The 15,190-nt window shown below is 41.1% G+C and overlaps 1 protein-coding gene across 4 annotated transcripts in view; it reads left to right on the top strand.

The window, feature by feature from the left end:
- LOC124615314 (TBC1 domain family member 31) overlaps nt 1-15,190 on the top strand; it is a 282,280-nt gene that overhangs the window by 210,015 nt on the left and 57,075 nt on the right. For all 4 annotated transcript variants that reach the window (XM_047143109.1, XM_047143107.1, XM_047143108.1 and 1 more), the window contains exon 16: nt 3,237-3,439. In XM_047143109.1, the coding sequence (XP_046999065.1) occupies nt 3,237-3,439 (203 nt within the window). The remainder of the gene's footprint in view (nt 1-3,236; nt 3,440-15,190) is intronic.

Genomic DNA, 15,190 nt, shown 5'->3' with positions numbered 1-15,190 from the left:
TGAAACTCGGCCGTGGACTGACTGACTTGAGAGCAAAAATCGGGCACTTATATATCCTCACAATAATAGGTGCTGAAACTACACATTGTTCGAAGTTTAATTTACAGAAATTACAATTAAAACTTAATGTATTAAATTAACTAAATACAATGAAAAATTCTGTCTTTTTAACAGTTTCTTCTACTACAAGAGTTAGGCTCATTTGTTTAAATCATGAAATTAACAAATATAAGTGTGCAAACAATACTTTGGACATAACTGTTAATTTCTTTGGAATTAATTAAGAGCTGGCTTTGCTAACATGTTTTCGAATAGAGCCAAATAGATCCTTTAAGAATACTATTAGTTGTTCCTCCAAATGTTTTTAATTACTACAGAATTTATATTTGTTTATATGTAGACAATAGAATTTAAGTTATGAAACAATTACTGATTTCACCCTATAACAAAAGATACTAACTAGGGATAGTCAAAATAAATTACAAAACCAGTTACATACATAAAACTATGCACAAAATTAGATCTGCTGTTATATTCCTTAAAACTGAGGGCCAACCTTTCTCTTTTATGAAAATGCAGATTATACTCACATATGTTAATGGTAATTAGTTAAAATTGAAAAAACGAATTTAAGGAGGCAGATGGCAAAACAAGAGGGGAAGTAAAAATATCCCAGCTTGCTTCGTCACACCGTCTTAACTGTTATAGTACTTGCAATGGATCCTGAAACAGTTTGGAATTCCTGTGAGATGGTCTGGATAGATGTCTCCTTACTACACATTATGACTCTCTTCAACTGTCGGTGGTCTCTGACAGTCAACAGACGAGGTCAGCCTGTACGCTGTTGTGCTGTACATGTCCCTTCACTTTGCCACTTCACTATCACATCGGAAACAGTGGGCCTAGAGATGTTTAGGGGTATGGAAATCTCATGTACAGATGTATGACATAAGTGAAACCCAGTCACCTGACCACATTTGAAGTCCGTGAATTCTGCGGAGCACCCCATTCTACTCTCTCACAATGCCTAATGACTACTGAGCTCACTGATATGGAGTACTTGGCATTAGGTGGCAGTACAATGAACCTAATATGAAAAATGCATGTTTTTGGGGGTGTCCGGATACTTTTGATTACATAGTGTACATCTTGTTGAATCAATTAAAATTCTCTTCCTCTACACCTTCTGCAATTCTTCCTTTCAAGAAGACATTTTCAGGACCTTCAGCATTCAGCAACTCCTCAGAATATTCCCTCCACTTGCCTCTAATCTTTTCTTCTCTCTCTCTCTCTCTCTCTCTCTCTCTCTCAGTAAGCGTATTTTCATCCTTATCATCAATAACTAATACCTCATTTTTTTGATCATTCATTACGTCTTTTACCATGTGAAGCATTTTTATGCTGCCAAAAATTGTGTTTGTCCCCTCCATTTCATTAGTCATGTTGATCACGTTTCTCTGCCCTCAGAATCCTGTTTCTTTCTCTTTTTATGTTCTTCACTGCTTCCTACTTTTCTGCACAATTTCTACCTGATAGCTTCCCTTTGATCAATATCACTGTTGTTTGATGCCAGAACTTCAGATTTGTTATGCTTCCTGATGTTATACTAGGTCCTTAAGCTTCTCAACAACAAACTGTCTCTTGCCCGTGTTGATCCTTTTTATTTTATAGCACAGCTACAGTTGTAGTTTTGTGATTACTGAGTAATGTTTTGCACTCGCATCAGCCCTTCTGTAAGATCTAACACCTCTCATATACTTCATTATCTCTGATCTGTAAGCATTTGATCAATCTGATTGATAGAGTTGAGGAAGTCCAGGTCCCTTTGTGCATTTTTTGTGGGGTAAGGCCGTCAAGCTTATTACAAGGTTGTGGTCTTGTACAAAACGGATTAGACAGACTCCATTGTAATATGTCTCTTTTCTGATTGTTGGTGTATTCATGTCTTCTTGTTCCACTTTGGTGTTGAAGTATCCCAAATTGATCCTCATATTTCCTGTACCACTGCTTCCCACTGCTCTTTCTAGCTCCTCAGAAAAGTTACTTTTGTCCTCTTCAACACACTTGTTGGTGCATGTGCATTAACAAGTGTTACACTTCCATGCATTATAGTGAGACACAGTATCATCTTACTTATTGTATTGCTTTGGAGTCCTTCACTTGCCTCTCTGAACTGTCGCTCACCACAAATCCTGTCCCATGTTCACGCCTTCCATTCTCTTTGCAGCATCCATAAAAGATTATTGATTTATCCTCATATAAAATTCCTTCCCTACATCATCTTAGTTTCGTGTAACGCAGTGACGCCAACTTTATATTCCTCTAGCTTGGACACCACAATTTTGGCAGCTCCTGGTGTATGTGGACTTCTGATATTCCCTGTGCCAAATTGTGAACCAAATCGTCTAGCCGTTTTAACTTGTAGGGTTCCGTTCTATTCCGAGGCATATTTCTAAGGGCTCTTGTAGTGATAAGTGTCCCCTGCCCACATTAAAGGTGATTTGTTGGGTTAGCCCAGAAGCAGGGCTGTCACTTCATTGTTCCTGTGCTGGCAGGTTTTGTCATCAAGGTTTTATCCCCAAGCAGCATAGGTTTCACTATACCTCAAGAGCTTCCTCTGTCCTGTGGAATAGAAAAATATGGGTAGGTAAGGAATGGAAAAATAAGGAAGACAGGTTATCATGAGGCATACTTTGTGTGGCTCCTATGCTGAGATCTTTCCAGCTAGGTTGGACCTGCAGTAGCTAATCTACTACTTATACTTGTTGGTGCATGTGCATTAACAAGTGTCACACTTCCATGCTACGATAAGATGGTGCCCCTGAGAGGCGTATTGAATTGAACTGGAGGAAAAAGAAATTTGTGTTGACTAAAAGAAGAGATCAGTTGATAGGACACAATCTGTGGTATCTAGGAATTATCAGTTTGGTGATAAAAAGGAGTGTGAGGGACAAGAATTACAGAGGTGGACCAAGGCCAGTTTTGAGATGAATGTAGATTGCAGTAGTTATGCAGAGGCTTGCACATATTATGCTAGTGAGTAGACCTGACTCAAAGCAATTGTAGGACTGAAAATAACAACACCAACAACAATAACATCTTGTCCAGTGTGTGTGTGTGTGTGTGTGTGTGTGTGTGTGTGTGTGTGTGTGGTGGGCAGTTCAGGATTACACACATTGGATGAAAATACTCATTCTGTGTCAGGACAAAAAAGTCAGTTACAGTTTTAATTGCAGGCCTAGAAGAGGTTTATCACGATATACTACAAGAGGAAGAAGACAGAGTTTCAGAAAAACGTCAGAAATTAGCTGCACTTCGTCATGAGCTACAAATGCAGAAACTAGAACACTTGGAAGCTGCTAGAGAGAAACTACTTCATCATCAAACTCAGCAACGTCAAGCTGCATTGGATCGTCTTGTTAAGGATATAGCCCGAAAAGTAAGTAGTTAATAGAATACGGTAGAGTGTAGCTCTCTTCAGTGACAAATACTGTCTGCTGTGAAGTCTTTCACTTCACTGTAAATGATTGAAAATGCATTATTGATGTTTTAGTTTAGCCAAAATTTAAGATGTTTTGTACAGGGCTTTGTGTTGCTATACCTACCGTGTGGGATAAATCCTAACAGATTAGCAGCAATAACTATTCATGAAATAATAATTGTTCCGCTATGCATAAAGCTCACCCCCGGGGAGGGGGGGCTTACAACTCTTTTGTGAGTACATGCTTGGCTATCATGGGTCCCTAGCCTGTGCTGCAAGGTTATAGTTCCACTAGTTAATTAATTACTTACTTAGTTAATTAGTTAGTTATTTTCATGTCCCATGGATCATTTTCACAATAAATAGTCATGATGTGGAAATCAATTTGTACTCTAAACATCACCATATTATTATTATTATTATTATTATTATTGTTGGCGAATTTTCCCTAAAAGGAAATCGTTAAGCTTATAACTTTGAAGGCTTGTTCTTCTTGTCCTTCCAGTACTCCTTCATTCTCTTGGAGAGGGCCTCTTTTCTCTCCTCAGACCATTCTTGTTTGGTCCGCTGTTTTAGCGCTTCTGACTTTACTTCCCAATTGTCTATGTGTTTTCGGAAGGTGCTTCTGTCTGTGGTGTTTGTGGTGCCAATTGCTTGTAGGTCTTTTCGGACTCCTTCCATCCAGGGTGTCGAGACTGTAAGTGTCTTGATGTGTTCTAGAATTTTCTTGGTGAGTCTTGTTTCAGGGAGTCTATCTAAATGTCCGTAGAATTTAAGGCGCCTTTTTCTCATATCGTTCTCGATGTTCGAATATGCTTCTACTGTTGAGTTCTTCTGTAGTCTGTAGCCATCTGGTGTGGGTCTTCCTCCTAAAATTTTCCTCATGATTTTGCGTTCTTCTTTTTTGATTTCTTCAATTTTGATTTTCCTGTTGAGTGCTAGTGTTTCGCTGGCATACAGTACGGCGGGTTTGATCACTGTGTTATAGTGTCTGATCTTGGTATTTCTGGAAATGCATTGTTTGTTGTAGACGTTTCGTACCATGCCTAGTGATTTCCGTGTCTTCTGTTGTCTGTCTTCGTAAGCCAGTTTCTCTGTTCCGGTCGGTTCGATGATTTCGCCTAGGTATCTGAAGTGTGTGACCCCTTTAATTTTGCCGTACTTGGTTGTGATGTCGTCGCCTTCTCTTGTTAGGACTTGCGTTTTTTCAAAAGAGATTTGTAGGCCGACTTTCTCGGCGCATTCTTTCAGGATTTCGATCTGTGTTTTTGCTGATGTTGGGTCATAGGTCAGTATCGCTAGGTCGTCTGCGAATGCTAGGTAAGGGATTTCCAGTCTTTTCCTTCCTAATGTGACTGGTCTCCAGGTGTTTTGTCTCCTGACTTCAGCTTCCCATTCGCTCATTACTTTGTCCAGGACGATGTTGAACAATAGCGGGGATAGTCCATCTCCTTGTCTTAGGCCAGTGTGGATTTCAAAGGGGTCCGAGATTTCGCCCATGAATTTGACTTTGGATTTTGTATTGGTTAGTGTCTGTTCGATTAGTCTTCGGGTCTTTTGGTCTAGGCCTTTTTCTCTGAGGATTTGGATGAGGGACTTTCTGTCGATCGAGTCGTAAGCCTTTTTGAAGTCGACGAAAGTGCAGATGATTTTTTTGGGGCTTGTCATGTGGGATTTTATGATTGATTTCAGGTTGAAGATTTGTTCGGGGCAGGCTCTGTTGGGTCTGAAACCCGCTTGGTATTCCGAGATGGCGGGTTCCAGTTGTCCTTGCGTTCTGGTGAGAAGGCAGGTTGATAGAATTTTGTAGATGACCGGTAGCAGGGAAATTCCTCTATAATTGTTTGTGTCTGTCCTGTCACCTTTCTTGTGTAGCGGGTGAATGAGTGCGGTCTTCCAGTCGTCAGGTATGATTTCGGTTGTCCAGGTGTTCTGTATGATTTGTGTGATTTCGTTTAGCGAGTTTGGTCCTAGGTTTTTCAGCAGTTCTGCCGTTATTCCGTCTTCACCGGCTGCCTTGTTGTTTTTTCAGTTTCTTTATGCAGTGGAGGATTTCTTCTTTTGTTGGTGATGGTGAGTCTTCCGGTGCGTTGGCCGGTTCTCGGGGTTCGAAGGTTGAGTTAGGTTCCGGGCAATTTAGTAATTTTGAAAAGTACTTCGCGAGCTCTTCACAGATTTCTTTGTTGGTAAGTGCCAGTTTTCCGTCTTCTTTTCTGAAGCAGAGGTTCTGTGGTGAGTATCCTTTGACTTGGTTGGCGAACGTCCTGTAGAAATCCCGTGTGTTGAAATTTCTGAAGTCTTCTTCGATGGAGTTTAGCTGATCGTTGATGTATTTGCGTTTCTCTTGTCTTATTGTTTTCGATGTTTGTCTTCGAATTTCATAGAAGTTGTCCCGTGTTTCTTGTGTTTTGTTGCTGTTGTAGTTTGTGAAAGCTGTTCTTCGATTTTGTAGGGCGATTTCGCAGGTAGTGTTCCACCAAGGGTGCCTGGGTTTTCTAGTCAGCGGGATCAGTTCTTTGGCTGTGTTCACAATTTTTTGTTTAAAGCTGGTCCAATCTTTCGCCTCTTGTTTTTCCCACTGTTCTGTGATGTTCGATTCTCTGATCTTCCTTGTATCAAATTTCGGTGAGGTCAATTTCTTTTTGTGTTGTCTTCTTGGTGTGAGTTTGATTTTGATTCTTGTTAGGTAGTGGTCCGAATCTATGTTGGCGCCTTTTCTCACTTGGACGTCGTGGATTTCTTTCTGGTATTCATAGGAGATTGCCACGTGATCTATCTGGAATTCGCCTAGTGAGTGGACTGGTGATCGCCACGTCTTTTGTTTCTTGGGCTTTTTCATCAGGGAGGTTGACATGATTTTGAGGTTGTTTTGCTGGCAGAGTTCGATCAGTCTGGTGCAGTTTTTGTTGGTGAATTTGTGTGCAGGGAAATTTCCTACTGTTTTTCTGTAGCGTTTTTCTCTGCCGATTTGTGCGTTGAAATCGCCTAGTAGAATTTTCGCGTTGTCTTGGGGTATTTTTGCCAGGGTGGTTTCGAGTTTGTCCCAGAATTTGTCTGTTTCTTCTGGTTTGTCCTTGTTGTCTGCGTTCGTGGGGGCATGTACGTTGATGAGGGTGTAGTTCTTGTTGGCGTGTTTGATTCGCATGGTCATGAGCCTGTTGTTGATTGCGTTGACTTCTTTTACTGAGTCTAGGATGTTTTTGTTTACTGCGAAGGCCATGCCGAGGAGTGCTCCTCCTTTGCCGATTTCCCTGTTGGTTCCACTCTTGAAGAATCTGTAGTTTCCGTAGTCTATTGTGTCTGAATCCGTGTATCTTGTTTCTTGTAGCGCTAGGATCGAGATCTTTTGACTGGTGAGTTCCGTTGTTAGATTGTGTAATTTTCCCGTTTGTATTAGTGTCTGTATGTTGAAGGTGCCAAAGTATGTGTGTGTTTTCTTGGGTAGTTTGCCAGAGCGCTCTGACTCGCCCTTTAGTACATCTCCAGGTCCCCCAGAATCCGAGTGCCTGGTTGCCGTCTTGCGACGGGTGGATCGTCCACCTGGGGTAATGTTGTTTTTAGGTGTAATTGCCATTATGCTTGTAATTCGTCTAGCTTGCGCCAGTTTGGTAGAACCAGGGATTTTCAGTTCCTGGAGCTCGTATCAGCCGCACCATTGGTGACAGACGCTGGCCAGAGTACCGGTGGTTACCACACAGACGTGTCTGGGCTTTTGTGTTAGTTTTCTTCGTTTCGCCGGTTTTTACTCCGGGTACTTATCCTCGAGGATGTGATAGTTTTGGTCCGCCCCGAGTATTTGATTTCCTCGGTGCCACCCATATCTGGGAGGCTTTCCCCTATCCGCCACCTGGGGAGGCGCCCGATGGAGGATCTATCAACCTCACACGGGATATTATTATTATTATTATTATTATTATTATTATTATTATTATTATTCCCCCCTCCTCCCAAAATGAAAGCAAGATACACAGATTGAGATAGCAATTCCTGCCCACTACCTTTTACACATTACAGAAGTAGAAATTCTTCTGTGGAATACAAGGAGTTGTCAAGGAGAAACTTTTCCAGTTTATTTTCAAATGTTAGCTTGCTGTCTGTTAGACATTTTGTATCACTGGGTAAGTGGTCAAAAATTTTTGTTGCGGCGTTGTGCACCCCATTCTGTGCTAAAGAAACCTTAATGTTGAGTAATGAATGTCATTTTTTCTTCTAGTATTGTAATTATGTATCTCATTGTTCCTTTTAAACTATAGTGGATTATTTACAACAAACTTAATGAGGGAATAGATATACTGTGAAGCAGTAGTCAGAATGCCCAACTCCTTAAACAGATGTCTACAAGATGATTGTAGGTGAGCACCACATATTATTCTGACAGCACATTTTTGAGCAATGAAGACCTTTCTTAAAGATGAGTTACCCCAGAACATTATTCCATATGACATTACTGAATGAAAATAAGCAAAATATGTCAACTTACTGATTTCTTTCTCCTCAAGATTTGCTAAGGCTCTAAGTGCAAATATGGCTGAACTAAGTTGTTTTAGGGAGTTCCAAAATGTGTTTTTCTTTTGCAATTTAAATTTTCATCAATATGGACACTCAAGAATTTTTAAGTTTCCACCCTATGTATTATTTCATCACCATGTGTTACACTTATTACTGCTGCCGTACCCCTACAAGTTCAGAACTGAATATGATGTGTCTTTGTGAAATTCATAGTGAGGCCATTTGCAGAAAACCAGTCAATTATTTATTGAGAAATTTGTTCACCATTTCTTCCATTTCTGTATGTATACTGGGAGTGATTACAATACTGATGTTATCTGCAGAAAGAACTAATTCTGCTTGTTGTACATCAGAGGGTAGATCATTTACATATATGAAAAACAGTAGTTGACCTAAGATTGAGCCTTGGGGAACCCCAGATGTGATTTCTCCCCAGTCAGAAGTATGTTCCTGGATTCTGTTGGTTGAATTACTACTAAGGACAACTTTTTGCATTCTTTTGGATAGATATGACATGATCCATGGCTATGCCATTAATCCCATAAATCTTCAATGTATGTAGGAGTATACGATGATTCACACAATCAAATGCCTTGGATAGGTCATAGAAAATACCTACCAGTGCTATTTTGTTATTTAATGCTTGTAATATCTGGTGTGTGAACATGTAAGTGGCATTCTCAGTAGAGCAACCCTTCTGAAACCCAGACTGTGATTTGTTGAGGATATCGTAGTAGAATACACCACCTTCTCAAAAATTTTGGAAGATGATGTCAGCAGTGAAATAGGTTGGTAGTTACTGACATCTCTCCTATCACCTTTCTTAAAGAGTGGTTTAACAACGGCATATTTTAGTGTCTCTGGAAAAATACCTTGAGTTAGTGATGCATTACACTTTTCAATCAGGGCATCATTTTCCACTGAGACCAGCTCTTTCAGCGTAGTGATGAGTTATGCGCCAACTCAGAGTGATGGGGTGTACACTTTGTCCATCATGTACATAGGGGGGCCAAAGGACAATAGGGTCACTAGGGTCACTACCTACGCCTTCATCTTGGCCTTTGAGGGCAATTCATTGCCTGGAAAGGTCAAGGTGATGGTATACTAATACGATGTGAAACCTTATACCATCCGCCACTGCCTCCCTCACCCCCACACTCCCCATCCCACATACAGTGCTTGAAATTCGAGAACATGTCTTTGCGTAGCAGCCCTAGCCCCATCTGTAGAGATTGTGGATGAACGCTGCATGTGAACGCTCCTTGTGCCCCCCCCCCCCTCCCCCCCCCCCCCCCCCATCTATGTCAACTGTTGGGAACCCCATTCTCCCCACCCACCTGTTTTCCAGAGAGAGAAGAAGGTACAAGAATACAAGACTCTGGACAAACTAGGTTACCAAGAGGCCAAGAAGTAGTATGAGGAGTTGGATCCAGCATTGCAAACAGCATCATGTCTACAGCTATGATGTCACTGGCGACAGTAATCCTGCCTGTTACAACTGTCACCTCCTTTGGCGACAGTAATCCTGCCTGTTACAACTGTCACCTCCTTTGGCGACAGTAATCCTGCCTGTTACAACTGCTGCAGTGGACCCTCAGGGCTGCTCAACTGTGCCTGCCCCCTGATGGTTCGATGCTCCCCTCTTGTTGCTTCCATCAGACCTACTTTGGGATTGATGGCTCCCCATCCACCAGGGACATTGTTCCCCACGGCCCAGCTGGAGACAAATCACCTTCCTTTGGCATTTCTTGCCTTGTGACATTTCCTTCCAAGGTTTCTGCTATTCTACAACCGGACGCCAGCCAGTGGCTGAAGGAGCCGCAGGCTGCTGGTCACTGGACTCTGAGATGATCATCTTTACCTGAAACGATTCAGAGGAGCCCTCCCTGCCATCAAATCCTCTTAGGAGAGGCATGCAGAACTTTCTCTGTCATTGACCTTGCCATTGGTGGCCCTTACCTTCTCCCATCCATCCACTGGAGAGCTCACAATGACCTGTGTGGTAATGGCTACTTCCCGATCTTCCTGTTCCTTCCTCAGCATCACTCCCATGGACGCCTGCCCAGATGGGCTCTCAGCAGTGCTGATGAGTGCTTTCACCATTGCTGTTGCACATGGCTCCCTGCCATATGGAGATATTGTGAAGTAGTCCAGAATACAAGTAAAGGCCATTCTTTTGGCAGCTGATTTAATGATCCTCTGTTTCTCGGGCCCTCCCCCATGGAAGACAGTATCTTGGTGGTCATCAGATATCGCAGAGGCCATTAGAGACCGTAGATGGCTCTCCAACATCATACACAACACCCATTGATAGAGCAACTCATTGCCATTAAGTGGCCCCCCTATGGTCCATCACCTAATAAAACGATGGAACCAAGAATGCTGGGAACAGCACGTTTTAATCATTGGGCCATGTACCTCTCCTTGGCAGTTATGGCTAAAATTGGATGTGTGTACAGTTACCAGACTCCTGCAGATGTACCTGGTACTACCTTGAATGACACTGTCTACACTGACTCAGATGCTGTTGCTGAACATTTTGCTCTGTATTATGCTTGAACCTCAATGTCTGAGAATTATCAACCTGCCTTTCATGTTCTAAAACAGTACATGGAGTAAAAGCGATTATCTTCTACTACATGTCATCTGGAAGAATATAATGCTCCATTCAGTGTGGGTGAATTTGTCAGTGTCGGAGCCCACTGCCCTGATGCAGCTCCGAGCTGGACCACAGGACCACATCCAAACCAAAGGATTGAGCACCTATCAGTGGATTGGGAGCATCATATCCTTGCCACATCTGGAGTGAGAGCGAGTTCCCACCTTACTGGTGAGAAAGCATCATTGTCCCAGTGCTGAAACCGGGTAAGAATCCTCCAGAGATGGACAGTTACCACCCAATAAGTCTCACTATTGTTGTCTTTAACATGCTTGAAAACATGGTAGCTATGTCACCTCCTGGAGTCTCAGGGTTTTCTGGTTCTGTCCCAGTGTGGTTTTCGCTAAGGCCATTACACTACTGATAATCTGGTTTACCAGGAGTCTGCAATCCAAACAGCTTTTGCCCAATATCAACACCTGATACCTGTCTTCTTCGACTTGCAAAAGGCTTTTGACACCACGTGGCAACACCACATCCTTGCTACCTTACACAATTGGGGTCTCCGGGGTCTGCTCATAATATTTATCCAGAAATTCCTGCTGCGCTGTACAATCCAAGTTCAAGTTGGTGCTTCTCACAGTAACCCCCCCCCCCCGCCTTATCCAAGAGAATGGGGTCCTGCAGAGCTCTGTACTGAGTGTCCCTCTCTTTCTAGTAGTCATCAGTGGTCAAAACAATACTAGACACAGATGGTAGTGGTTATAGGATATGCACAGTTCTAGTATGAAACCAGGATGGTGCTGTAAGAATGATTGCTTACATGTCCAGAATCAGGTTAATAGATGAAACATTGTATAAAAGAAATTATGACCCAATTGGATGGAAGTAGTTGTAATTCCAGCTCAGTTGTGGACACCAGTACTCAAGAATCCATGACACACTGACATTGCATCATTGATGATGTGAAGAATCAGAAGCAGGTAGCATTGTCCAGGTCTGTACCAATCTGTCATGCTATGGACACCATAGGAGGAAATGCCAGTGACAGAAGCATATGGGAACATCCACTGTGATATACATCGCTGACGTATGATAAGTGGAATATCTGTGACTTGACCACAGACTTAAGTATGTTCTAGGCTTCCAAGCAAAATGGAAGTGTATCTTTTACTGTGTAAATATTCATCCAATAAAGCTTTACAGTATAACCCTATTAAAATGAATCTGAAGGGACTGAAAAATCTAGAGTTTGTGTTAAAAAAATTCGTGTTAAGTGAAAAACACACATTTTAGTGTGCACATATGTAGAGTAGTACAGTAACGTGTAATACAGTTACATTATTGTAGACTTATAACACTATCACCTGACTAAAAATACAAGTACTCACAAATTACACCATTTTCTTAGAAAAAATTCAAACATGATTCACTGACATTCACAGGAATGAAAATACCTTGTAATATCACAACAAACTGTAACTATAGCACCCAGAAACCTAGCAGTGAAGTCGAATGTTGAAGCACATCACTCTAAACTGTCCAAGGCTGTAAATATCTCTTGACAGGTATGTCGAATGATATCTGTAACCTCCTCACTTTCTTCAGATGACCCACCTTGCACCTCAGACACAGCTTTTGGTGCATCAGATTCCACAGAAGCACATACAGCAACACTGTTGTCAGTACTAATGAATTCCTCAAAACTAATCCCTGTCTTGCACAACTGTCCATTTGTCAGGTGAAGTGGCATTGTCTAACTCATGGACATTTTTGGTGTTGCTGTGTCACCTGGCTCCAGGCTGCAGCGAATGCTTTTATTGCATCAAGCAGATTTCAGTTTGTGGTTGCAATATTTTTTTAAGCTGCACGAAGTGCAGCTCTTACAAGTCGCTTGTGATAAGCTCTCTTCATGAGAGAAATGATAAGTTGGTCCAAAGACTGAAGGCAGCTTGCCGTGTTTGGCAGAAAAAACTGACTTTAATCTTGATCATGTTCACATCCTGTACATTATGGGCTGTACATCTGTGCAGTGTAAGGAGGACATGATTGTTTTGAGCAACCATTTGACTGTTGCAATGAAGAAGCCACTTGCAAAGTGATATGCCGTCAATCCAAGATTTCTTATGGTGAGAGTAGATGCAAGGTAAAGTGTCAATATTCACGTGTTTAAAACAATGCAGTTTCTCTTACTTACTGATAACCCAGGGACAAAACTTCTCACTGCTGTTTGCATTACATACTAGGGCAACTGTTACATGTTGTTAGCTGCATGCTCTACCATGACACTTATCATATTTTATCGCCAGGATGTGATTTGGAAAATTTGCTTCACAGCAAATTTATACAGATGAAACTGAATGTCTATTTTGGAAATAATACAATCAACCAGAACAACAACTGGTGTCTTTAGATGCCTATATTTTTGGCACTCCCATTTGCTTTCAGCTGAATCTTGGAGCATTAGGGGACTGGAATGCAGTTGTAGGGAAGGAGTAGAAGAAGCAGTTACAGGAGAATATGGATTTGGGTCAAGGAATGAGAGAGGAGAAAGACAATAGAGTTCTGTAATAAATTTCAGCTAGTAACAGCGAATACTCTGTTCAAAAATCACAAGTGGAGGAGTGGAAAAGTCTGGATGATACAGGAAGATTTCAGTTAAATTGCACCATGGTCAGACGGAGATTTTGAAATCAGATACTGAATTGTAAGGAGTGCCTAGAAGCAGATATAGACTCAGATCACAATGTAGTATTGATGAAGAGTAGGCTGAAGTTTAAGAGATAAGCCATGAAGAATCAATATGCAACGAAATGGGATACAAAACTATTAAGGAATGTCAAGATATTTTTGAAGTTCTCTAAGGCTATAGATACAGCAATAGAGATTAGCTCAATAGGCAGTACAGTTGAAGAGGAATGAAAATCTCTAAAAAAGGCAATCACAGAAGTTGGAAAGAAAAAATGTAGGTACAAAGAAGGTAACTGCAAAGAAACCATGGGTAACAGAAGAAGTACTTCATTTAATCGATGAAAGAAGGACATACCAAAATGTTCAGGGAAATTAAGAAATACAGAAATACAGGTCACTGAGAAATTAAATAAATAGGAAGTGCAGGGAAGCTAAGATGAAATGGCTGCATGAAAAATGTGAAGAAATCAAAACAGAAAAGATTGTCAGAAGGACTGATTCTGCATATAGGAAAGTCAAAACAACCTTTGGTGAAATTAAAAGCAGGGGTGGTGACATTAAGAGTGCAATGAGAATTCCACAGTTAAATGCAGAGGAGAGAGCAGATGGATGGAAAGAGTACACTGTAGGCCTCTATGAGGGGGAAGATTTGACTGATATGATAGAAGAAGAAACAAAAATTGATTTAGAAGAGATAGGGGATCCAGTATTAGAATCAGAATTTAAAAGAGTTGGATTGGACTTAAGATCAAATAAGGCAGAAGAGATTGATAACAGAGTTTCTAAAATCATTGGAGAAGTGGCAACAATATGACTATTCAATTGATGTGTAGATTGTGTGAGTCTGACGACATACTATCAGACTTTTGGAAAAATATCATCTACACAATTCTGAAGACTGCAAGAGCTGACAAGTGCGAGAATTGTTGTACAATCAGCTTAACAGCTCATGCATTCAAGTTGCTGACAAGAATAATATACAAAAGAATGGAAAAGATATTGAGGTTGTGTTCGATGAAGATCAGTTTAGCTTTAGGAAAGTTAAAGGCACCAGAGAGGCAATTTTGAGGTTGTGGTTGATAATTTGAAGCAAGACTAAAGAAAAATCAAGACAGATTCATAGGATTTGTTGACCTGGAAAAAGCGTTAGACAGTGTAAAATGATGCAAGATGTTCGAAATTCTGAGAAAAATGGAGATGGGCTATACGGAGAGATGGGTAATCTACAATATGTACAAGAGTCAAGAGGGAATAATAAGAGTGGACAACTAAGAACAAAGTGGTTGAATGAAAAGGGTGTATGACAGGGATACAGTCTTTTGCTCCTACTGTTCAATCTTTACAGCAAAGAAGCAATGATGGAAAAGAAAGAATGGTTCAGGAGTGGAATTAAAGTTCAAGGTGAAAGGATATCAATGATATGATTTTCTGATGACATTGCTCTACTGAGTGAAAGTGAAGAAGAATTATGTGATCTGCTGAATGGAATGAACAGTCTGATGAGTACATAGTATGGATTGAGAACGAATCAGAGAAAGATGAAAGTAATTGAAGTAGCAGAAATGAGAACAGTGAGAAACTTAATATCAGGATTAATGGCCATGAAGTAAGCTAAGGAGTTCTACTGCCTAGTCAGCAAAATAACCAATGATGGATGGAGCAACGAGGACATCAAAAGGAAACTAACACTGGCAAAAAGAGCATTCCAGGCCAAGAGAAGTCTACTAGTATCAAACGTAGGCCTTCATTTGAGGAAGAAATTTGTGAGAATGTACATTTGGAGCACAGCATTTTATGTTAGTGAAACACGGAGTGAGGGAAAACCAGAACAGAAGAGAATCTAAGCATTTGGGTTGTGGTGCTACAGATGAATGTTGAAAGTTAGGTGGACTGATAAGGTAAGGAATGAG

The sequence above is a fragment of the Schistocerca americana genome, chromosome 5 (genome assembly GCF_021461395.2).
Source record: "Schistocerca americana isolate TAMUIC-IGC-003095 chromosome 5, iqSchAmer2.1, whole genome shotgun sequence".
NCBI lineage: Eukaryota > Metazoa > Arthropoda > Insecta > Orthoptera > Acrididae > Schistocerca > Schistocerca americana.
The sequence above is the reverse complement of the archived record's forward strand: the minus strand, read 5'-3'. Positions and strand labels throughout refer to the sequence as shown.